Source organism: Dipodomys ordii, unplaced genomic scaffold, assembly GCF_000151885.1.
Source record: "Dipodomys ordii isolate 6190 unplaced genomic scaffold, Dord_2.0 Scaffold1, whole genome shotgun sequence".
Lineage (NCBI taxonomy): Eukaryota > Metazoa > Chordata > Mammalia > Rodentia > Heteromyidae > Dipodomys > Dipodomys ordii.
In genome coordinates this window covers 29,350,928-29,376,509 of record NW_012267217.1, presented here as the reverse complement: position 1 = coordinate 29,376,509, position 25,582 = coordinate 29,350,928, and the positions used below count along the sequence as shown (strand labels likewise).

General features: G+C 40.1%; 1 protein-coding gene across 1 annotated transcript in view; it reads left to right on the top strand.

Annotated features, from left to right (window-relative positions):
* Nucleotides 1-17,361, top strand: part of Micu2 (mitochondrial calcium uptake 2) — a 92,318-nt gene extending 74,957 nt beyond the window's left edge. The window contains exons 10-13 of the mRNA XM_013012793.1: nucleotides 7,440-7,538; nucleotides 13,848-13,956; nucleotides 14,530-14,687; nucleotides 16,734-17,361. Coding sequence (XP_012868247.1) covers nucleotides 7,440-7,538; nucleotides 13,848-13,956; nucleotides 14,530-14,687; nucleotides 16,734-16,838 — 471 coding nt within the window. The 3' untranslated portion in view covers nucleotides 16,839-17,361. The remainder of the gene's footprint in view (nucleotides 1-7,439; nucleotides 7,539-13,847; nucleotides 13,957-14,529; nucleotides 14,688-16,733) is intronic.
* Nucleotides 17,362-25,582: the final 8,221 nt, after the last annotated feature.

The window sequence follows — 25,582 nt, the reverse complement described above, 5'->3', positions numbered from 1 at the left end:
AGGTGGCTTAGCAGTAGAGTGCTTGCCTTGAATGCTTGAGGCCCTGGGTTCGATTCCTCCACACCACATAAACAGAAGGGGCTGGAAGTGGTGCTGTGGCTCAAGTGGTAGAGTGCTAACCTTGAGCTGAAGAGCTCAGGGACAGTGCCCAGACCTAGAGTTCAAGCCCCATGACCGAACAAAAGAAAAATATATATCCAGGTGCTGTTGGCTCATACCCGTAATCTTATCTACTCAGGAAGCTGAGATCTCAGGACAGGAAAGTCTGTAAAACTCTTATCTCCAGTTAACCACCAGAAAATCAGAAGCGGTACTGTGGCTCAAAGTCATAGACCACTAGCCTTGAGGAAAAGAGCTTCCCAGGCCCTGAATTCAAGCCCCACAACCACCAAAAAAAAGTAGACAGTGTTATCTCAGATGATTGGGAGATGCATAGTAGTCAGCTAATTAGATTTACCATCTGTGAATATTACCTAATGTTTTAGAAGATAATTTTTGCCAAGAATAAATTTTGTGCCATTTTAACTAATTATTCAATAGTTAATACACCCCCTTATTGGACCATAAAGCTGAGACTTAAATTAATGAAAGCTGAGCTGTAAATTAATTAGATATACAGAACCTGAGTCCTTGAAGAGACAGAATTGAATCCAAGAATAGAAGTGTCTAATTCAGAGCTACTTTGAACAGAAGAGAAAACAAAGTTTTGCACAAATCATGGTTTCTATTTGGGAATAAAAAAATACAGAAGCTGTAAGTCTAATTAGGGATGGGGATCTAACTTGCTAAGAGATGCCAAAGAAGCTCTGTATGTCTTTCATGTCTCCATTATAGAAATCCTGTAGTTTGGACTGACAATCAGTTAAATAGTCCAAATTAAATTGCCTATCTCTAAGGGGATGAGGGAAAGGAGCAAAGCTAAGCATGATGGGGTTGGAAATAGATGGACAGTTTAGGTGATAGAATTAGAAAAACATGTGACATGGGCATAGAACACTGATCTTAAACTTGTAATGCTCCTGCCACACCCTCTGAGTCCTAGGATCACAGGTGAAAGCCTGCCTTGTCCTTGAATTCTTATCATAGATGAACTTAATATGCATCTGAATTTTAATAACTGCTGCTTCTAGAAAGATGGAATTAATATACTTTCCCATATTCCACCCACTAGGTGTAACTTAAAACTCTGTGCATTATACATAAAACATTTAAGCAGACCTGGTAGTGTTGCTTTTAGTCCCACCAACTTTGGAGGGTGAAGTAAAAGGATCACTTGAACCCAATCTGGGCAACACAGGGTCTCAATTCAAAATATAATTTTTGTGAGTTTTTTTTTTTTTTGGCCGGTCCTGAGGCTTGAACCTCAGGGTCTGGACACGGTCCCTGAGCTTTTGTGCACACGGCTAGCACTTTACCACTTGAACCACAGCTTCACTACCAGTATTTTTGGTAGTTAAAGATAAGAATCTTACAGGCTTTTCTGCCTGGGCTGGCTTCACAATAATTTTTTTTTAAGCACCACATAAGAAGACTTAACAGGTGTCAAGATTTTGACAGCCTGGTCAAAATAGCAAGATCCATTCTAATAAATAAATGTCATTATTATCTTTTAAAATGTATAACATGAGCTGGGCAGGTGGCTCAGTGGCAGAGTGCTTGCCTTGCATGCATGAGGCCATGGGTTCGATTGCTCAGTACCATGTAGGCAGAAAAGGCTGGAAGTGGTGCTGTGGCACAAATAGAAAAGCACTAACCTTGAGCTGAAGAGTTGAGGGACAGTACCCAGGCCCAGAGTTCAGGCCCCACAACCAACCAAAAAATAAATAAATAAAATGTATAACATTCTGAATAATGGAAGAAAATGTAACAGAGTAGCTAGATCAAAGAATGTAAGGAAAGACAAGGTGTATTCCCTAGATTTTTTTTTTTTAGGGGGGGGAATCGGTTGTGGGGCTTGAACTCTGGGCTTGGGCGCTGTCCCTGCGCTCTTCATTGAGCCACAGCGCCTTTTAACCGCGATCCTCAGATCTCAGCCTCCTGAGTAGCTAGGATTCCCTGGATTTTTATCTTGACGTTATTTGTCTAGACTTAGCAACTCAGAAACACCAATAAGCCCAAACAAAAGCCACTTGCTCTAACCAGAAAACAAGAATGCAGCATAGCAAGACAAAACTTTAGAGGGGAAAATGCATAGAGCCTGAGGAACTTGGCAAATACCAGCAAAAGATTTGGGGACTGAGGCTGTAGCTTAGTGCTAGGTCCTGGGTTTAGTCCTCAGGCACAGAGGGAGGTATAGATAGATAGAGAGAGAGAGAGAGAGAGATGAGATAGACATCTTAAATTAATTTGTTAAAAGCATGAGTGCCTGTCTAGTTTCAGATAAAATTAACTTGCTAGAGATAGGAAGAGACACCCACTAAGGCAACATACCAAATTCTAATTGTGTATACAGTGAAACAACAGAGTTTAAAAAATAAGTGACACCAAAACTGATAGAACTAAACAGAGACATAGACAAATCTACAATTTTAACTGTAAATTCTAACAACTATTTGAACAATTAATAGAACATCTAGACAGAAAATCCACAAAGACATGGAGTTCAACAATACCTTCAGCTATCAGGACCTAACTGACAGAACATCCCTCCCAAGAACAGAATACCTGTTCTTCCCAACCACCTATAGTACACCACAACATACCACATCCCAGGCTAGAAAGCAAACCTCATCAAATTTGAGAGAATTGAAATTATACAGAGTATGTTCTCTCACCATGACAACATAAAACTAGAAACCAATAACAGCAAGATAACAAAAATCTCCAAACACTTAGGAACCAAATGTTTAAATAGGCCTTGAGTCCAAAGACAGATGCCTTTAGGCCAACCAAAAAATGTATTTAACTGAATGAAAATGAAAATGCAGTTTGTCAAAATGTGTAAGATAGAGGCGAAACTCTATTGAGAGGAAATTTAGTAACATGAAATGCCATAATTTCTTGGTTGGGCACAGTGGCATATACCTGTAATATCAGCCACTCAAGATACAGAGATCAGAAGGATCATATGAAAAGAGGATCAGCACCATTCATCCTGCTGTATCAGCTTGGATGATTTGAAGCAAAATATTCTGAGAAAAAGTAAAACTAATATCAGATGTTCTGTTCTGAATGATTCCACTTCTTTTTTTAATATATATTTTTTATTGTAAAGATACTATACAGAGGGGCTGGGAAAGTGGCTCAGTGGTAGAGTGCTTGCCTTGCATGCACAAGGCCCTGGGTTCAGTTCCTCAGCACCACATAAGCAGAAAAAAGCCGCAAGTGGTACTGTGGCTCAAGTGGTAGAAAGCTAGCCTTGAGCTGAAGAGCTGAGGGACAGCGCCCAGGCCCAGAGTTCAAGCCCCATGACTGACCAAAAAAAAAAAAAAAAAAGATACTGTACAGAGAGGTTGCAGTTATATGGGCAAGGTAATGAGTCCATTTCCTATGGAGCATTGTTATACCCTCCTTTATTTTTCCCCTACCATCCATTGCCTCCCCACCTCCCCAATTCCTCCCTCTCTGTCCCACCCTCCCTCCCCTTACCCACTCCCCCACCTATCCCCACCCTGCAAAGTTGTAAAGTTCATTTTCAACTTGTCTTATACATCTCATTGTTACAATGGGTCATCCTGTGTCCTTATTTCAGCATTTTGTTATTTCCCTTGTGATTCTATAACATTTTTTAAGTAAAAAAATTGTTAAGTAGAGACAATTGATTTAGAGTTACCAGAGGTTAAAGGCAGGGTGGGAGCAAGATAGACTTGGGTATAACTATAAAAAAAAGTATAAGATCTTTGTGATTTAAAAAAAAAAAATGTCTTGCCAGGTGCCAGTAGCTCATGCCTGTAATCCTAGCTACTCAGGAGGTTAAGATCTGAGGGTTACAGTTCAAAGCCAGCCTGGGCAGAAAAATCCCTGTGAGACTCTTATCTCTAATTAGCCACTCAAAATCTGGAAGTAGCCCTGTGGCTCAAAAGTGGTAGAGCACTAGCCTTGATCAAAAAGAGCTCAGGGTCAGCACCCAGGCCCTGAGTTCAAGCTCCATGACTAACAAAAAAATGTCTTTTGACAGACAAGTGATACTGTTCTATAATTTAGCAACATGTTACTATTACAGAAAACTGAGTAAAATGTACAGAGGATGTTTTTATATTACTGCATTTTTAAATTTTCTTTTTAAGTATATTTTTCTATACAAATACATGGATTATTTCAAAGATTTTTTTAAGACTTATAAGAGGTATATTTGTTCTTGAGTTATGCATTCCTCTAGATTGGGCTTTTGTGCATTTTGCCTAATTGGTTCTTACTATAGCACCTTTTTGAGGGTGTGGTGCAGTCTTTCCCTTATTCCCATGTTGTGTCCAGACCTCTTTGTACTGGTAGAGTACGAGAGAACTTCTCCTTGCTATCCATCCCATCTTATCTAGAATTTATCTTTTTCCCCTCTCCTGCAGGTATTGTATTTTGATCCATTATACTATAGATGGAAGGGTAGAAACAAAGTAGAAGGGATTTCCAACATGGGAGGTGAAAGAAAGGGAGTTCCCAGTAAGAAAAAAAAATTGTGACACCACAACCTTTCAAAGGCACTGTGTTTAGAAACACAGGGCTCTCCTGGGTCAGAAATGAATGGACACAAAAGAGATATGGAAGATTTCGTCAAGGCAATTTACTTTTGTGCAAAAGGGTCCAAGGCCATTACTCTCCCCAGAGCTAGGCAGGCACACCAGGCAGAGCAGTTTGCTAGGCTTTTATCACAATCTAAACTGTCCCTCCTCCTTGTAAAGGAGTTAGGCTGACAGTCTTAAGTACAATTGATTGCCAAGGTTAAAAAAAAGGGGGGGGGGAATTCTTTCATTCTTGTCAAAGGTTCACTTTTTTTTTTTCACTTAGCAATTACAGTTTATTATTTTAACTTCTTCAACACAAGATTTATCTCCCTAACATGGCTAGCTGGCAACAAGTAATACAGATAACAGTTACAATTGAAGTAAATAAAGCAAATAATTCCAGGAAATATCAATATACAATACCAAATACAATTTAGTTTGACAGAGAAGAATATGTTTTCTCCCAGCAACAACTAGAAAAAATAAATTAGCCCTTGGTGAGGACAGGGGGAGTCTAGATTCTGTTCTATGACCCCATGAAGTAAACTAGAACACAGATGACTCTACCCCTTCAGTGTATCCTGTCCTCTGGGCTACTCCTTACTTCTTCATTTAACATAGTGTCCTGGGAGATTATAGGCCTCAACACTCCCTCAAACTGCTCCAGTTTTACCAACTTTCGTAGAAGCTTCAATGGAGGGAAGTTGGTAAGAAGGTTCCATATGACCTTCTTAGGGCTGTCTTCTTACCCATCAGTCTGTTTATTGCTAAGTTGAGGATTTTTTTATTATTATCTTTAAATAGTTGTACAAAGGAATTGTCATTCAGCAAAGCAGTTTATGAATAAATGCATCTTGAGCAGTATCACCCCTTTCAACATTTTCACCCCTCCTTTGACCTACTCTTCTCTAACTTTTCTTAATTTTGTAATATATATGCAATGAGTTCTTGACTGCATTCTCCTCCTCTCTGATTCATCTACCCCTCTCCCTTTGACCTTACCCCTCCCCACCACACACACCCTAGCAAGTACCAGTTTTCTGGTGCTTATTTTGCTGGGCTTTAACTCTGTCTTTCTAAGGACATTATTTGAGTTCTCCCCAAAAGTCTGCCATATTTCAATTAATACATTTGTAACCACCTCCATACCACCCAACATGTTTACTTAAAGGTAAATTCTAGCTACCACAAATGAGGGAAACCATGCAATTTGTTTTTCTGAGTCTGACAATATAATTTTTATCAAGTCTTTCCATTTCCTCATAAATGGTACAATATCATTCTTTCTAATGGATAAGTAAAATTCTACTATGTATATACACCATATTTCCTTGATCTGTTCATCTAATCAGGTATATCTAGAGCTAATTCCCTATCTTGACTATGGTAAATAGTGCTGCAGTGAACATGATTGTTCTGATGGCTTTACTGTAACCTTGATTGTGCTCTATTGGATAAATGCCCAGGAGTGGAATTGCTGGGTCTTAGGGTAGTTCTATATTTCATTTTTAAGGATCCTCCATACTGCTTTCTAGAGTGATTGAACAGGCTTACATTTCTACCAATAGTGTATTAGAATTTCCTTTTGGCCACATGCTCACCAGTATTTGTTATTGTATGTTTACTGGATAATGGCCATTCTAACATTCTAACTGGAGTAAAGTGGATTCTCAGTGGCTTTTTTATTTGCATTTCCTTTATTTCCTTCAGAAATGTTGAGCATTTCTTCATGTGTCTCTTGGCCATTTTTACTTCTTTGGAGAAGTCTCTCTTGATGCCCATTTATTGATTGGGTTGTTTAAGGTTTTAGTGTTTTTTGTTGAGCTCTGAATACATTCTAGATATTAGGCCCTTGTCTGATGTATAGCTGGTGAAAAACTTTTTTTAGTTTTTGATAAACTTCTCACAATGCAATAATCTCACATCCCACTTCTATTCTCTGAAGCTGGTATAAGGAAAGGGTTAGGAGGAATAGACCATACCACACCTAACGTCTCTCTTTTTTTTTTTTTGCCCTAAATATTTATCTTACATTTATACCTCTCCTTTTGTTGTTTGGTTACTGCTAGTAATTTTTTTAATGATTTCATTTTTCTATAAATTGAAGGAAGAATCTCTCATTGCCTTTAATAAGAAAAAAAACAAATGTTTTGCACTGTGTGTGTATGTGAGTGTGAGTATGAGTGTTTGCTGGTCCTGGGACTTGAACTCAGGGCTTGCTACTGTCCCTAAGGTTTTGTGCTCAAGGCTAGCACTCTACTTTTTGAGCCACAGCTCTACTTATGGCTTTTTGCTGGTTCATTGAGGCTAAGAGTCTCACAGACTTTGCTGCCCAGGCTGGCTTCAAACCTAAGACCTCAGCCTCCTGAGAAGCTAGGATTACAGGCTAATCACATGTAAATGTGAGTAACCCAGACTCTATTTTGCATTTCTAACATTCAGTTTAGTCTCCTGCTTTAATTCTCTTAGCTCTGTTCATTAGGAACTACCTAGAGATCACATTTTGATCTCTATTCTCAGCTATTAGCCCCACCTAAGAATTTCTTTCCTGATCAAGTTTATCTTGAGTATTTCTAGTCTTTATTTTTCTTTTGTCTGAGCAAAGATGATTTTAGAACACTAATGATTATACAAGGTAGCAGACCAAAGTATCAGCTCTATCCTTTTCTCTTTTTCTTAACTAAAAATCATTTCTGGCTATTATCTCAAGAGTTCCAGTATACAAGTTCTGTTTTTACCTTTTTAAAGAGTTACTTTAAAATACTATGTACTTTTTTAAAGGAACCAACAGTTAAAGAACCTGAAATGAATACAACTCTTCAAATGCGTTTCTTTGGGAAAAGAGGAGAAAGGAAACTTCATTATAAAGAATTTCGAAGGTAAATTTAAATATGTTTATTTAGGAGAATTCAATAAGTAGGAAGTGAAAAACTGAACATATTTCCCAGAACTCCAGACGGTACACATAAATACTATTTCTGAGCCAAGTGCTGGTGGCTTATGCCTATAATTCTAGCTACTCAGGAGGCTGAAATCTGATGACCATAGTTCAAAGCCAGCCTAAGCAGGAAAGATTAGAGATTCTTATCTCCAATTAACACCAGAAAACTACAAGTGGTGCTGTGGATCAAAGTGCTAGCTAGAGTGCTAACCTTGAGCAAAAAAGCTCAGGGACAGCAGCCAGTCCCTGAGTTCAGGCCCCCTTACCTACAAAAATAAATAAATAAGATTTCTACATTTACATAGTAGTTATCTCTAAGAACTAAACTTAAGAAACATAAAGTTACTATGTTTAGGAAGTGGCTCTGTGGCCCAAGTGGTAGACCACTAGCCTTGAGCTGAAGAGCTCAGGGACAGCGCCCAGGCCCAGAGTTCAAGCCCCACAAGAGACAAAAAAAAAAAAAAGTTACTATGTTTAAAATAGGAAAAATACTATCTATCTCATAGAATACAATATTCTTTTTAGTAACTTGATATTTGTAACCAAGAGATATGCCCTTAGTGTCAATTTGTTGTTAATATAAAACAAATTGGGCTGGGAATGTGGCTTAGTGGTAGAGTGTTTGCCTAGCATGCATGAAGCCTTGGGTTCGATTCCTCAGTACCACATAAACTGAAAAAGCCAGAAGTCCACTGTAGCTCAAGTGGTAGAGCGCTAGCTTTGAGCCCAGAGAGGCTCAAGAACAGAGTCCAAACCCTGAATTCAAGCCCCAGGACTGGCAAAAATAAATAAATAAATAAAGTACAAATATAAAACAGACTACCCAACAATACTTTTTAAAAAAGGACCATTCATATTTGGGTACACAGGGTACAGTCTTCCTAAAGGAAAGGTTTTCCTTCCTCCTCCTTCCCCCAGAATTGGCTGATTTTAACTGGGCTTACTTTTGTGTTAGAATCTACTATAGGTTGGCCTACAGGTGCCTGTTTTAAAATTCTTCATCTGGAAAACAGACCTTTTCCATTCTTTAACACAAAGGTTGACATACTTTTTTCTGTAGAGACAAAACAGTAAATGTGTTCTGTGTCACTACTACACAGCTTTACTCTTTTTGTTGTTATTGTTTTCTGTGTCAGTCCTAGAGCTTGAACCAGGGCCTGGGCGCTGTTCCTAAGGGTTTTATTTGTTTGTTTGTTTGTTTGCTTACTGCTAGCACTCTATCCCTTGAGCTGCAGATACTTCTAGCTTTTTTATATACGTTTTTTAGGCTGCACTTAAGCAAAGCCATCAGCAGCCTAAGGGTGCTGAGATATAAGTAAGAAAGTGGCTAAGAGTGGAGTCTGAGCTTCAGTAAGGATGAAAATAACAAGGGTGCTACACCATATCCACAGTACTGTGGCATCTACTGTCAGTATCCACAGCACCTTAGCAGCAACTGTCTATGCAACATACATGGCGGTTTTTTGTTGTTGTTTTATTGTCTTCTATATCTTTCAAGGTCAGATAGGCATTCTTCCTTTTACAACTGGCACCAGTAAATATGTATCACATCATTAATTAACTCTATTCAGGAACAGAATCTTATCTTTCATTTCTCTCTCATTCTGTAGCCCAATGGCTATCAAATACTTTTAAGTTCCTAATCAAGAATGATCTCTTGGACGCTTCCACTTCTTTCTGTCCCACTTTCCCCACCTTCTCCACTATACCAGAAATGCAGCTGTCTTTCACAGAGCTCTGTTTTCTTGTCTTGTCTTCCTCAGTCAAGACCAAGTCTCAAGGCCACTATGAAAAGAACAGTTAGTTATGATTTTAAGCCAAATTTCCTCCTTACCAATTTACTGTGCATTCACTTGCAAGTAAAGCATTCTATTATGAATCCTAAATAAGAATCAGTTGAGGGCTGGGAAAGTGGCTCAGTGGTAGAGAGCTTGCCTTGCATGCATTAGGCCCTGGGTTAGATTCCTCAGCACCACATAAGCAGGAAAAAAAAAAGCCAGAAGTGGTGCTGTGGCTCAAGTGGTAGAGTGCTAGCCTTGAGCTGAAGAGCTGAGGGACAGCACCCAGATCCAAGAGTTCAAGCCCTACAACCAACAAAAGAAAAAAAAAAAAAAAGAGCTGGGCACCAGTGGCTCACACCTGTAATCCTAGCTACTCAGGAGGCTGAGATCTGAGGATCACCGTTCAAAGCCTGCTCAGGCAGAAAAGTCTGTGAGACTCTGATCTCCAATAAACCACTAGAAAACCGGAAATGAAGCTGTGGCTCAAGAGGTAGAGTACTCACCTTGAGCTAAAGAGCGCAGGGACAGCACCCAGGCCCAGAGTTCAAGCCCCACAACTGACCAAAAAAAAGTAAGAAAAAAAAAGAATAAGACAAGAATTCAATAACCTCAAACCTCAATCCTTCCAATTGCAACTTCTGAATAACTAGAATTACAGGTGTGAACCACTGTGCCTATTTCTTACTTTATATTATATATTGTTCTAAATATATTTAGAGTAGAACTTTTTTAAAGGTATTTCAAATGCAAAAGAAAAATATATATAATAGAAAAGACCATTTAAAATCACAATAGAAATATATAACAACTAGAAATAAATATAACAGGCCAGATGTGATAATGTATGCCTGTAATCTCCACTGCTAGAGAGGTAGAAGTAAGGAGATTGCAATCTGAAGTCAGCTTACTAAAGTGTAAGACCCTATGATAAAAACACTACAAGTGCCTGCTGCCAGTGGCTCACACCTTAATCCTAGCTACTCAGGAGGCTGAGATCTGGGGATCACAGTTCAAAGCCAGCCCAGGCAAGAAACTCTGTGAGACTCTTATCTCCAATAAGCCACCAGAAAAGTGGCAGAAGTGGCACTATGGCTCAAGTGGTAGAGCACTCACCTTGAGCTGAATAGCTGAGGGACAGCGCCCAGGCCCAGAGTTCAAGCCCCACGACCGACCAAAAAAAAAAAAAAAAACCTATAAGTAGCCAGCCGCCAGTAGCTCACACTTGTACTCCTAGCTACTTAACAGGCTGAAATCTGAGAATCATGGTTTAAAGCCAGCCCCGGCAGGAAAGGCCAAGAGACTCATCTCTACTAAAATATCCAAACTGTGGCTCCAGTGGAAAGAATGCTAGCCTTGAGCAAAATAAGCTCAGGGACAATGCATAGGCCTTGAGTTCAAGCCTCAGGACCAGCACCAAAAAAAACCACTACAAGCAAAAGGACTTTGGAAATGACAGGTCCCCATACTGTCAATAATTAACAACAACAACAAAATTAGGGATAGCTAGGCACTGGTCATTCATGCTGTAATTTAGCCACATAGGCTGCTAAGATCAGAGAATCCACTTTCAAAGCCAGCACAGATAGGAAAGTCCATAAGACTCTTTTCTCCAGTTAACCACCAAATAGAGAGAAATTTAGGTTTGGCTCAAGTGGTAAAGTACCAGCCTTGAGCACAAAAGTTCAAGGACACCCAAGCTGCCTGCATTCAAGCCCCAGGACAGACACCAGGGGAAGAATAAGTAAATAAGTAAGGGCTGGGAAGGTGGCTCAGTGGTAGAGTGCTTGCCTTGCAATGCATGAGGCCCTGGGTTCGATTCCTCAGCACCACATAAACAAAAAAAAAAATCCGGAAGTGGCACTGTGGCTCAAGTGGTAGAGCGCTAGCCTTGAGCTGCAGAGCTGAGGGACAGTGCCCAGGCCCAGAGTTCAGGCCCCACAACCGGACCCAAAAAAAAAAAAAAAAAAAGGTAAGTAAGTAAATAAATATATAAATAAATGAGAAAATTTGAATATACATATTTATATACGAAGACATTTTCATAACCTGGATAGATATAAAGGAAAATGCACTCCTATTTCAAGAGACTCTCTCTGTTATTGAGTAGGAATCTCAGTATTGAAAACAAAACTGTTCTTCTTTTAATTAGTCTATAAATGTAATGATTATATTAGTCAGAACAGCCCATACTTTTTCTAGTTACAAACTTAACCATAAAATTCTTATGGCTAACATCAATGAGTTCTTGTTCAACCGTGCTACATTTCAGTTGTAGGCTGGAAAAAGCACTGTCATAGTTCCTTAGGAATCCAAGTCTCTCCAAGGCTCTGCTGTCTTGGAGCCCCATCATCTGGTAGAGACACCATCCTCAAAGACTGTGTCAGGAAAAGAAAGGAAGGAATCACATTCTAGGAATTGAATGTCTTGGCCTAAAACATCACCTGACACTTGGTTATTGGCCAAACTAATCACATAACACCACCTAAATGCACAGAGGTGAAGAAGAGTGGTCTTTCCCCTGTGTAGGAGACAGAAAAACCCTGATATGAATGAACTCTAATGGGTCTCAATAAAAATGCCATTAAAGGGAAACTAGACAGGCCATACAAGTTAAAATGAAAAGAATGTCAAGATATGAAAGTTATCAAGCCTAGGTAACTAAAAGAGTTTCAGATATGAATTTGACAGATCAATTGAACAAGAATACAAAGTACAGAAATCAACTCATATGCGCATGAACATTTTCTATATGTAAGATAGTATTTCAGATTAATTCATAAAAATTATTAATAAATGAAAATTTCACTGGTCAACTGATGGACAAAGTAAGATAACTCTACCTCATTGTTCTAAAACAATCCAGATGGTTCAAAACTTAAATCTTAGAGAAAATGAACCTGAGTATGTATAGGAAAAACTTGGGGGAAAATATCTTAAAGAGGAACAGATATAGATACAGATCTTTAAAAGCAAAACTCAGAAGCTTTCAAGTAAAAATTGTTGAAATGAGTACCTAAAAATTAAAAAGTGTATCACCTCCTCTCATCTTCATTTAAAGATATAATCAAAGACACATGAAAAAATAAAATAGGGTGTGGGATCTTGGCATCACCCATTTAATACCATTCTCCTTAATTTGTAATTGAATTTTTAAAACTTCATGAATAACAAGAACTTTAAGGGGTCTGAGCTATTAAAAACCAACATGTTAGCCAGGCACTGATGGCTCACACCTGTAATCCTAGCTACTCAGGAGGCTGAGATCTGAGGATTGCAGTTCAAAGCCAGCCCTGGCAGGGAAGTCCATGAGACTCTTATCTCCAATACACTACTCAAAAGAAATAAAGCTGGAGGTGACACTGTAGTTCAAGTGGTAGAGTACTAGCTTTAGCAAAAAGAAGCTCAGGGACAGTCCCCAGGCCCAGAGTTCAAGCCTCAGGACCAGCAAAAAAAAAAAGTCATCGTGTTAACAACTGTAAAGTTACATATTTTTAAGTTGCTCTGTTCAATTTTATGACTCCTTACAGAAGCTACAAGATTAGAGGCAAAAAAACAACAACCTTAAATCTGTATTATTTGCATAATTTGTGTCAGCTCTTTTCTTACCAAGTCCTCTGAGGGTGATGCTGAGAAGCCAGATGATCTCTAGGATCATCTTGAAGTCAAATGAAAACTCATTTGAATACTCATTGCTCCACTTAGTAAACCCTTGGGAAGCTACTTACATAAGATTTAGGCCATGACCGCACGCACACAGTAAATGACAGAACTAAAGATTAAGCATAGTCCATCGCACTCCAAAACCCACTACTTTTTCAATGCTGTGTGCACTGCTCTAACCAAGTACAAATGTACTCAACAGTATTTGTCTCCTGCGCTGCCCTAGCAGAGCACACATTGAGAAGCTTACACAACAGAAATGGATTTCTTCACCATGCTGGAAGTGGGAAGTCTGAGGTCAAGGGGCTGGCTACCTTTCCAGTTACAGGGCACTTCCTCACTGTGCCCTTATATAGCCACACACACAGAGAAAGAGAAAGGAAGTGCGCTCTGATGTCTCTTTTCCTGTAATAGCAGTCCTACAGGATTGGCACCTCACCCCTGTAACCTGCTTCTACCTTCATTTCCTTAGGGCATCAAAACATGCATTGAGGGCAGGGACAACATTCATTCTGTAACCCAGGACCATGCCAAGGCTTACAGTATGCCTCTCTAAGAGCTCCCATTCACAGTGTCCTCTCTACACCACCATACACAGTGGCCATACACATCTCTCCTGGTTCCTCCTAAGTTCTAAAACCTATTTTTCTATTATTACTCTGTGTATCAAACTTTTTAGTAGATTTGCTTAGAGAGATCTAAGTTCATAAGCTTTATGATAGAAGACTCATCATTAAATTCATTTGATTTTTTAATGTATTCATAAAATGTATTCATAAAATTGTAATAACCTTTTATTTTCATTAGAGCATTAGTTTGGATGAGTTCAAGTCATTTTGCCATTTTACCACTCACTTGGAAGATTTCGCTATCGCCATGCAAATGTTTAGCTTAGCTCATCGTCCTGTTAGAATGGGTAAGTAAAATCATTGATGTTATCTGCAAGCATTTTCAGTCTATTTTTGAAGTAGTTGATACCAACCAAGGAGTGAGCCATCTGTAAAATAATTTGACTTCTATTCAATGTGATTATCACTTATTTAACATTTACTTTAGGGCTGGGAAGGTGGCTCAGTGGTAGAGCACTTGCCTTGCATGCATGAGGCTCTGGGTTCGATTCCCCAGCACCACATAAGCAAAAAGAAAAAAAGCTGGAAGTGGCACTGTGGCTCAAGTGGTAGAGTGCTGGCCTTGAGCTGAAAAGCTGAGGGACAGCGCCCAGGCCCAGAGTTCAAGCCCCACGACCGGAACTAAAAATATATATATATATATATATATATATATATATATATATATATATCCTGTAAAGCTTTGATTCAATTAAAAGTTACGGTCTTGACATTTCTCAACCAAATTTATGATTGAAATGCATTTACAATGAGTGGTGTTTAGTGTCTCATTTCCCAAATAAGAAGAACTTTTATTTTCACAATGAAATGTAGATCAAGTCTAGCCTGGCTGATGGCCTGTTTTATCTTCTGTTTTTTAGCGGAGTTTAAGAGAGCTGTGAAGGTAGCAACAGGACAAGAGCTCTCCAACAACATTTTGGACACCGTTTTCAAGATCTTTGACTTGGATGGTGATGAATGCCTGAGTCATGGAGAGTTTCTTGGGGTGTTAAAAAACAGGATGCATCGAGGTTTATGGGTAACCAATTTTGAATTTAAAAAAATTATTACCCAGCTCACACCTGTAATCCTAGCTATTCAGGAGGTTGAGATCTGAGGATTGTAGTTCAAAGCCAGCCTAAGCAAGAAAGTCCATGAGACTCTTACCTCCAATTAACCACCAAAATGCCATCAGTGGAGCTGTGGCGCAAGTGGTAAAATGCTATCTTTGAACAAAAAGTTAAGGGACAGTGAGTACACAGGCCCTGTGTTCAAACCTCAAGACGGGCCAAAAAAAAAGTTGTTAGCATGATGTTCATCCTAAAAATGTAGGGCAAATATGTAAGCTTAAATAGAAGTTTAATTATTTATAGAAATTATGAGGCAATGAGATTGTCACATTTTTCTGCACTTTTTTTTTAATCTGGAGCCAGGTGCCAAAGGCTTGTCCCTATAATCCTTGCTACGCAAGACACTGAGATCTGAACATTACAGTTTGAAGCAAGCTCAGGCAAGAATGTCTGTGAGCACTCTTATATCTAATAACCTACCAAAAAGCCAGAAATGGACCTGTGGCACAAGTGGTAGAGTGCTAGCCTTAAGTAAAAGCAGCTCAGGTTATAGCACCCAGGTCCTGAGTTCAAGTCCAGAACTGCTTCCCCCCCCAAAGAAAAACAAAATTGTTCCTGGATCTAATAAAAACTGCTGCTAAGAAATTATAGCCTAATATTTGGCTTAGAGCTCTGTAGTTAGACATACCTGAATTCAAATCCTGTATGCAAAGCCACTTCATTTTCCTCATTTCTGGATTATGATTGAACTAAGAGAATCTGCCAGGCATAATTATGAGAAATAAGATACCATTATCTGAGGCACAGCAATGTTAGTTATATCATTATTCACTCTCTATGGGAAGAATCAGCCCTAGAATTCTGTTGAGACTAGAAATCTACTACAAGTGGATTCCACTAATACTAGAAGTACTCTCATGAAAGAAACATAATAATTGGTAGGTATGGGCTGGGAAGGTGGCTCAGTGGTAGAGTGCTTGCCTTGCATGCATGAGGCCTTGGGTCCAATTCCTCAGCACCATGTAAGCAGAAAAGCTGAAAGTAGTGCTATGGCCCAAGTGGTAGAGTGCTAGCCTTGAGTTGAAGAGCTGAGAGACAGCACCCAGGTCCAGAGTTCAGGCCCCACAGCCAACAAAATAAATAATAATAATTGGTAGGTAGGAAGGAAAAGCAGGATATTAGAGAATGTGATGTTCTTGGTCATGAAGGCGAATCTGCTCATTTACAACTTAGAAAAGTGAGTTCAAGCCTCCTTCCACACACATAATTTACAGAAACTATATAAGATTTTTAATAGCAAACCGGTTTGAAACTATAATCTACCCCCAAGTATTTTTGGGGGTGAGGGAGTATATAAAGGAAAAAATAACTAAGTAAACATGAAATCGTTTAAAATGGAAGAGAATGATGATTTTTACTTTTTTTAATTTAATTTTATTTTATTTGTGAACATACTGTACAGAGGGGTTACAATTGCATGGGCAGGATAATGCATACATTTCTTACCAAGCATTGCAGCCTCCTCCTTTGTTTACCCTTCACATCCCTTCCCAGCCTCCCCCCCTCCCCCCCAATCCCAATCCTTCTCCTCCCCCCCCCCCGATTTTTACTTTTTTAATCAATTATTTTATTAGCATTCATTAGTTGTACAAAGGGGGTTTTGGTGTAACATTTTCACAATGTGTCCAAATCAACCCTGCCTTCTCTATCACTCTCCCTTAGCCTCTTCCTCCTTCTTAAACAGCAACAGTTTTCATTTTTCTATTTTTATATGTGCAGACAGCGTACACTGACTATATTCATCTTCCTTCACCTGCTTCATTATCCCTCCCACCTTCTGCTGGCACTCACCTCTCCCATCAGAGCCTGTTTTACTTTCCTGTCACTTTTTTAGTGTGTGTTAATTACACCATGGAGTCCTGCTGTGGTATTTCAGATATGCATATATTATATTTTGATCATGATAACCCTCTATTGCTTTCTCTTCCCTATTAATTTTTACTTTTGATTAACAGGTACCACAACAACAGAGTGTACAAGAATACTGGAAATGTGTGAAGAAGGAAAGCATTAAAGGAGTAAAAGAAGTCTGGAAACAAGCTGGAAGAGGCCTTTTTTAGAGATAATGTAGCAGTTATGTTATTCCACATGACAGGATTTGGGGATTGGTTTTTCATAGTACAAGCAGCTTTTGTTAAATCTTCATTGACTCCCTTTGTAATGTAAAGATGCCTTCTGATTTAATACTCTGTTGATAAATTTCCGTTAAATGACAATAAAAGGAAAAGAGCATATTCATTTACAAAATAGATTGGATCCTGTCAGATCGATATTGGAAGTAATGTTTTGAGCTTTGGTAGGATGGAAAGCATAGTTACTCTCTGACTTCTTAGGTTAGATCACATGTGCTTTCTGAAAGGTTGAATAAATGTTTGTGAGAAAAAGCAGTGGATGCACAATTCCAGATATTATGTGGGTCTGATAGAGTAAATGAAGTTTCAGATTTACTAAAAGTTGTTATCATCTTTATCATCTCAGAAATTTCTCATGTTTTATTTCAGTTAATAACGTAGCCATGTCTTTGTTGTCTTTAATGTATGTCTCTACATCTTATCTGGAAGCAGAATAAAGTAATTATACAGATTCAGAAAAACTCAGAGCTTTTTATTTTTAAATGTAAATGTTTCTTTGTTTTGTGGGTCTCACTGATCTGTATTCTTTTTTTTTTTTTGGTCATGGGGCTTGAACTCTGGGCCTGGACACTGTCCCTCAGCTCTTCAGCTCAAGGCGAGTGCTCTACCACTGAGCTACAGCACCACTTCCAGTTTCCTGGTGGTTTATTGAAGACAGGAGTCTCATGGTCTTTCCTGCCCAGGCTGGCTTTGAACCGTGATCCTCAGATCTCAGCCTCCTGAGTAGCTAGGATTACAGGCGTAAGCCACCAGCACCCAGCCTGATCTGTATTCTTAAAAACTAGTATGAGATGTCACTCAGAGGCAGAGTGTTTGCCTGGCTTGCAGGAAAGCCTTAGGCTCCATGCCCAGCACTGAAAAACACTAGCAATAGTTGGGAAAATTTGTGTCATAAGATCAGGGTACCATGAGATATACTGAGTTGTTTCAATAAATGTTTGAAATGGCCTTAGATATGGAAATCAGTACAAGGCTTCCCAAAAAACTAAATAGACATACCTTATAATTCTACTATATCACTCTTGGGTACATATCCAAAGGGGAGTAAATCAATATACAAGAAAGATATTGGAAGTAGCACTGTGGCTCAAGTGGTAGAGCGCTAGCCTTGAGCTGAAGAGCTGAAGGACAGCACCCAGGCCCAAAGTTCAGGCCCCACGACCGGACCCCCCCCCCCAAAAAAAAAAAGAAAACAGAAAAGGAGACTTTTTGGTTGTTGGTACTAGAAATTGGACTCAGGACCTCATCTCAAATATATGGCTGAGCCACTTTTTTACAATAGTTTTTGTTTGTTTTATTTTGTTTTGTTTTTGTCAGTCTTGGGGCCTGAATTCTGGGACCGGGTGCTTCCACTCAAGGCTAGTGCTCTAAACTTGTCATAGCACCACTTCCGGTTTTTCTGCTTATGTGGTGCTGAGGGATCAAACCCAGGGCCTCATGCATGCAAGGCAAGCACTCTACCACTGAGCCACCTTCCCAGCCCAACAGTGATTATAAAAAATATTTTAGATAGACTGCTGCTTTCTACCTAGGCATGTGTCTGAGCCATGATCCACTCTATTTTAGGCTTCCCCAATGGAGAGCCAGGTTTTGAGTTCAGTTGTATATTTGAGGGGTAGTCATTTTCAACTAGGCCTCTTTTAATGTCAGGATGAGAAATGTGGGTTGGCCGCTGGTGGCTCACACTTGTTATCCTAGCTACTCAAGGCTAAAATCAGAGAATTGTAGTTCAAAGCCAAGCAGGCCAGAAAAGTCCATTTGCAAAATAATTATCAAAGGGGTATAAGTTGGAGGCATGTCTCAAGCGATAGAATACCAGTTGACCAAGTACAAAGCCCTGAGTTCAAACCCCAATATTGCCACACACACACACACAAAAAGAGTTGAGATGAGGAACTGAGAAGACTCAAGTCATCCAAATGCTCAGTGAATGCCACAAAGGGTGAGGCACTTCCCTGGCAATGAGGAAATAGATGGGAACACAGACCAACCCCGTGTCCACACAGATCTTACATTCTGACACACACACTGCCAGTTAAACAGGAAGCAACATGTACCAGTGCTAGCCTTATTTTTTTTATATCCCTCTAAGCATCCCACATAGGTGGGATGACAGACACACCAACATGGCCTAGCCTATTTGGTTATTTGGGTTTAATTTGGTTTTGGTTTTGGTCCTTGGGCTGGAATTCAAGACTTGGGCACTGTTTATGAGTTTTTTTGCTCAAGGATAGTATGCTATCACTGGAGCCACAGCTCCACTTCCAGCTTTTTGGTAGTTGATTGGAAATAAGAGTTTCCTGGACTTTCCTGCCCAGCCTAGCTTCAAACCATGCTTCTCAGAACTCAGCCTTCTAAGTAGGATTACAGGCTTAAAACTACTAGCACCCAGTTATGCCCAGCTTTTTTTTTTTTTGTACTGGGAATTGAATTCAGGACATTGCACTTCACTTGCTAGGCAAGGGCTTTGCCACTGAGCTACATCCCAGCCCTATGCCCAGATTTTTAGTGGTTGAGATTGTTTTGCTCAGCTGGCCTTAAACTGGGATCTCCCTAGTATCTGCCCCCCAAGTAGCTATGATTACAGACTTGAACCACTGCACCCTGGTAAGACAGTATTTGGGTGATTAGAAATCAAATTTTTACACAACTGTAATCCTAGCACTGAAGCCAACCTGGACTATATTTCAAGATCCTGTCTCAAAAAACCAAAGCTGAAAATAAAATTGAGCTGAATTTTGGGGGGATTTAGTTTTGTCTTTTGAGGGAGAGTTCACTATGTAAGGCTAGCCTCAATTTTGCCATCACCATGCCTTGTTCTTCCAAATATTGCAATTACAGGGCTGGGAAAGTGGCTCAGTGGTAAAGCGCTTGCCTTGCATGCTTGAGGCCCTGGGTTCGATTCCTCAGCACCCATAAGCAAAAAACAAGCCGGAAGTGGTGCTGTGGCTCAAGTGGTAGAGCGCTAGCCTTAAGCTGAAGAGCTGAGGGGCAACGCCCAGGCTCAGAGTTCAGGCCTGCGACCAGACCCAAAATAAAAACCAAATATTACAATTACAAAAACACCCTGCCTCACTCTGAAAACAGAACTAGTTGTTTCAAATTTGAAAGAAAGTGCTTAATCTCAAAAGAACTGTACAAATAAGTAATTTAGTTTTCTATGATTTTTGCAAAACTACTTGATCCTATTTGAAAAGCATATGGGTTTGTACTAAATAAGCTAACTAGATTAGCCAGTGATGCCTCATGAGACACTCATCTTGCAAGCAGCTGTACTTCCTAAAAATCAAAACAGAACTTTTAGCCATGTGTTTCTTTACTGTCATTTTGTTGAATAAATGGTCATTAAGAATCCTAATGTTTGGTTGGTTATGTTGTTATTTCTCTGTTTATCTTTTAAAAGGTGGAGAGCATGATCTCCTGAGCTTCATCCATCTTCCCTACTGTCCAGGGATCTCATCATGCCTCTGGTTTCCATTGTCTCCCATGAACTCTAGGCACATTTGCTTCTGTGTGTGTGGTCTGTGTGTGTGTGTGTGTGTGTGTGTGTGTGTGTGTGTGTGTGTGTGTGTGAGCTTCATCCATCTTCCCTACTGTCCAGGGATCTCATCATGCCTCTGGCTTCTATTGTCTCCCATGAACTCTAGGCACATTTGCTTGTGTGTGTGTGTGTGTGTGTGTGTGTGTGTGTGTGTGTGTGTGTGTGTAATGGACCTTAAACAGAATTTTGCAATCTCAGGATTTTTGTTGATTTTTTTTTTTTTTTTTTGGCCATGGGGCTTAAACTTAGGGCCTGGGCTCTGTTCCTGAGCTCTTTTGCTCAAGGCTAGTGCTCTACCTCTCTGACACAGCTCTACTTCTGATTTTCTGGTGGTTAGTTTGAGATCAGGGTCTCATGGACTTTCCTGCATTGGCTGGCTTTGAACAGTGATCCTCAGATCTCAGCCTCCTGAGTACCTAGGATTACAGGCATGAGCCACCAGCTCCTGGCTGGCTTGAGATTTTTTGTTAGTTTAGTTTTGTTTTTTTTGCTCATGGGTGGTTGGTGCTCTACCAGGATTGTGCTCTGCCAATTGAGCCTCACCCTCACTTCCAGCTTTTTGCTGGTGAATTAGAGATAAGAATTTCTCAGGGCTGGGAATATGGCTTAGTGATGCATGAAGCCCTGGTTTCGATTCCTCAGAACCACATAAACAGAAAAAGCCGGAAGTAGCACTGTAGTTCAAGTGGCAGAGCACTAGCCTTGAGCTGAAGAGCTGAGGGACAGTGCCCAGGCCCAGAGTTCAGGCACATGACTGACAAAAAAAAAAAAAGATAAAGGGATCAAGATGCAGATCAGTAACAGAGTACTTGTCTAGCATGCTCAAAACAAATTCAAATCATAATGGAGAAAGTAATGTCAGCAGATAACAGACAATGGAGCTTCAAGAATCTTTTACTAAAATAGCTGTGAAACTGGCAAGAACTATTCAACTGTTTTGAAACTGAAGTCTAGCAGAACACCTTTAGCATCTGTGTTGACGCTTGATGAAGAGGCTGATACATTTTGTGCATTTTGGCAGCAGGCAGGCCACTTTCCAGTGCAGCCTCCTGAAGCCATGAAGAGCAAGGAAATTGTCACCATGAGTCAGTCGAGGTTGGGTGCTTCAGGAAGCCCATCAATTGCTGCTTTTGATCTGTAGAAGAACCAGCACATAAAACAGTCATCTTTAATTATTATTTATATAATTTTAATTTATTTGTACAAAGGAGGTTCAACTGAGAAGAATTACCAGTACCTGGCCAAGTACACTGTATCTTGATCAAAGTCAATCTTCCAATTCATCTCCACAGGCTGAAGCAGCTTCTCAACCACAGGTGATTTAGGAAGACAGGAAGAAAGAAGGAAGAAAGAAAAGAATTTAAAGCCAGTTCCTGGTGGCTCACACTTGTAAACAGAAGGCTGAATAATAGTTCAAAGACAGCTCACGCAGACATATCAGAGTTTTATATCCAATTAGCTAGCAAAAAGCCAGAAGTAGTATGTGGTTCAAATGGTAAAGCACTAGGCTTGAGCAAAAAAGCTAAGCAAGAGTAAGAGGCCTTGAGTTCAAGACTCAATACTGGCACAAAAAAGCTGGGCTGGAGGCATGACTCAATGGTAGAGCACTAACCAAGCAAGCTCAAGGCCTTGAGTTCAAATTCCAGTACCATCCCTCCCCCCCCCAAAAAAAAAACAATGACCTTATTGGCTAGGCAATATAGATCTGTTCAAGTAGTTAAGCCTGGGAGAATAATGGGTTTAGATCAGCCTGGCAAAAATATTCACAAGACTCTATGTTAAAAAATAAAAAGCTGAGTATAGTGGCACGTGCCTGTTATCCCAGTGATATGCCCAGGCTAAATGTAAGACCCTACTCAAAAAATAGCTGCATCTGGGCACTGGTGGCTCATGTCTGTAATCTAGCTACCCAGGAGGTTGACATCTGAGGATCTCAGTTCAAAGACAGCCCTGTCAGGAAAGGCTGTGAGACTCTTTATCTCCCATTCAACCATCTAAAAACCAGAAGTGGAGCTGTGGCTCAAAGTGATAAAGTGCTAGCTTTGAGCACAAAAGCTCAAGGACAGCACTCATGCAGAGTTCAAGCCCTATGACCAGAAAAAAAAAAAAAAAGCTAAAGCAGAGACAAGGTGTGACTCAATTACTGGAACATCTACCTCACAAATACAAAGCCCTGGGTTCAAGCCCTAAAACCACTAAGAAATGGAGCCACTAATACTACCTCAATGTCATAGGATAAACGTGACAAAAATGATCAGATATGCAAGGGGGATAAAAAGGATCCTACAATCTGATTAGAAATATCAGAATTCAATACAAACGTTCCACAAGATGGCACCCTTGCTATTCCAAAAACTTTTATCTTTCTTGGGCCCTGAGCATGAGCTTAAATAAAAAGCACAAAAGAAATACAGAATATTTCAAAAGCAACTAGAAAGGAAATACTGTGGGAGACTTTGAATTGGCATACTTTAGCTAAATAGTTACCAAAAATGGATTCATGAATTATGCTGTAATTGTACAGTGGAATTCTAGACAGCTGTTAAGTGGTGACTGAAGAAACTAGCTGATTTTGCTGACTACTAAACTATTCTCTTTCTCCTCCCTTCCTGGCATGCTTGGCCTTGGCATGGCTGGGCAGCCACCCTAAAAAGGCCCCATTCTTTTTTGCCTGTTGGCAGCATGCTGAGCTCTGCCTCTAGGGGGCAGTAGATGGAAACTGAAAGCTTAGAGTTAGAATGTGCCTGTGTCCTATCAATGTGACTTGTGTCCAATCTCAGCTTTCACCCTGCAGCCCTTGGTACCAGTCTCTGGCTTTTATTTATTAATTTATTTTGGCACTCTCAGAACTAACCTCTTTGTTCCCCCTACTCCTCCCATCCTTCATTCCATCCCCTAAGACACCCACACCAGCCTCCTTTAAGCTTCTCGATTCAAAAACCTCTAACCCTTTCCCTCTGTTCCAGTGACAGCTGCTTCAAGCAAGGACTTACTCTGTCACTCCATTGCTTCTTGTTTCTTATGTATCCTAACGCCTGTTTAATTTCTTCAATTACGTTTTCTCTGTTGTAATCATGTAAACTTTGATATAATAACCCTGTGTAGGGAAACAGACAAAAGCTGGAGGAATAGATGCAAAACACCTATGTATATAAAGTTGTACATATATGGATATAGATGAGAAGATAGGCGGGGGAGGTGCTTGTGGGTGTGTAACAGTCCTGGGCTTGAGCTCAGGGCCTAACCACCATATGTAACCTTTTTTTTTTTTCTGAAGGCTAGCACTCTACTACTTGAGCCACATCTCTACTTCCAGCTTTTGTATGGTTAATTGAAGATAAGATTCTCACAGTCTTTCCTACCTGGGCTGGCTTCCAAATGTGATCCTCAGATCTTAGCCTCCTGAGTATCTGGGATTACAGGCATGAGCCACCAGCACCTGACAGGCATATTTCTTATATATACTTTAATTGCCCCATCTATTTATCTACCATAGATCTTTTTTTTTGCGGGGGGGTCTGGTTGTGGGGTCTGAACTCTGGGCCTGGGTGCTGTCCCTCAGCTCTTCAGCTCAAGGCTAGTGCTCTACCACTTGAGCCACAGTGCCACTTCCGGCTTTTTTCTTTTTGCTTATGTGGTGCTGGGGAATCAAACCCAGGGCCTCATGCATTGCAAGGCAAGCGCTCTACCACTGAGCCACCTTCCCAGCCCCTCTACCATATATCTATCTAGAGATATCTATAGCTCTGTAACTAGATCTACATCTATATAGAGATCCATTGATAGATTATAGATTTCTCTAGATAGCTCATATTAGATATATTGCATATAAAAATGTATCAAATCATCACAACAAATGCTATGAGAAAGATACTGTTGTCCCTGTTATAGAAGGAGGAACATTGTCTCAGGGAGGCTCAACAAACATAGCTAAGAGGAGATTAGGCTTCAATTTGTACCCAAATATCCCTAACTCCATAATCTGTGTTTCTTCCATCATATTCTTAAGGTTATTTACATATTTGCTCCTCCTGCCCCCCAAGGTTCATGTGATGGAAGCCTGGTCCTAATTATGGTTGCACTGAGAGATGGTGCAGCTTCACAGAGCTATAATAAGAGTTGGCTGGATCACTGGGAAAAGAATTAAGGTAGTTCCCCTAATAGTTGTTATAAAAGAGTGAACCTGAGCCAGGACCTAGTGGCTCACACCTGTAATCTTAGCTACTCAGGAGGCTGAGATGTAAGGATCGTGGTTTGAAGCCAGCCTGTGCAGGAAAGTCTGTGAAACTATTATCTCCAATTAACTACTCAAAAGCCAAAGTAGAGCTCTGGCTCAAAATGGTAGGCAACTAGCCTTGACCAAAAGAGCTTAAGGACAGCACCCAGGCCCTGAGTTCAAGCCCCATGACCTACAAAAAAAAAATAAAGTGGACCTGATCTCTGAAATGCTCCTCAGCTTTCTGTCTGGTGATCACTGCATCTCACACATGTAGATCCAAGATGCTCAACCAGAATGCCACCTGCTGTTTCATATGAAGTGAGGAGGGCCCTCATCGTGAACTTGCAGCATCCTAAACTGTGAGGTAAACTTTTCTAACTGTGTGTGTGCACGTGCACTTTTTCTTATTATATTTAAGTAGTTGTATGAAGGGGTTTCAATTCAATATGTCAGTTTGTGAATACAATGCATTCTGGCCAGTGTCACTCATCATTCTCCCTACCCATATGCATATTGCCCATTATTACTGTATTTGCCCATCTTTCCTTTCTCCTTTTGTCTGCCCTCCCTCCCCTCTTCCAACCACATATTTCAGCTTCCTGCTATTCATTTTGTTAAACTATGTTTGTTGTTGGAAGGATCACTGGAATCCTCCCCTGCATATAACATACTTTAGTTAATCCACTGCATATGTTTATGATGCTGTCAGTGTTCTCATATTGTATTTATAATTTAGATCTAACTCCCACATATAAGAGGAAACATGTGCCTTTTGCCTCTCTTAGTCTGACTTGTTTCTTTGTTTGTTTGTTTGTTTTGGGTCCGGTTGTGGGGCCTGAACTCTGGGCCTGGGCGCTGTCCCTCAGCTCTTCAGCTCAAGGCTAGCGCTCTACCACTTGAGCCACAGTGCCA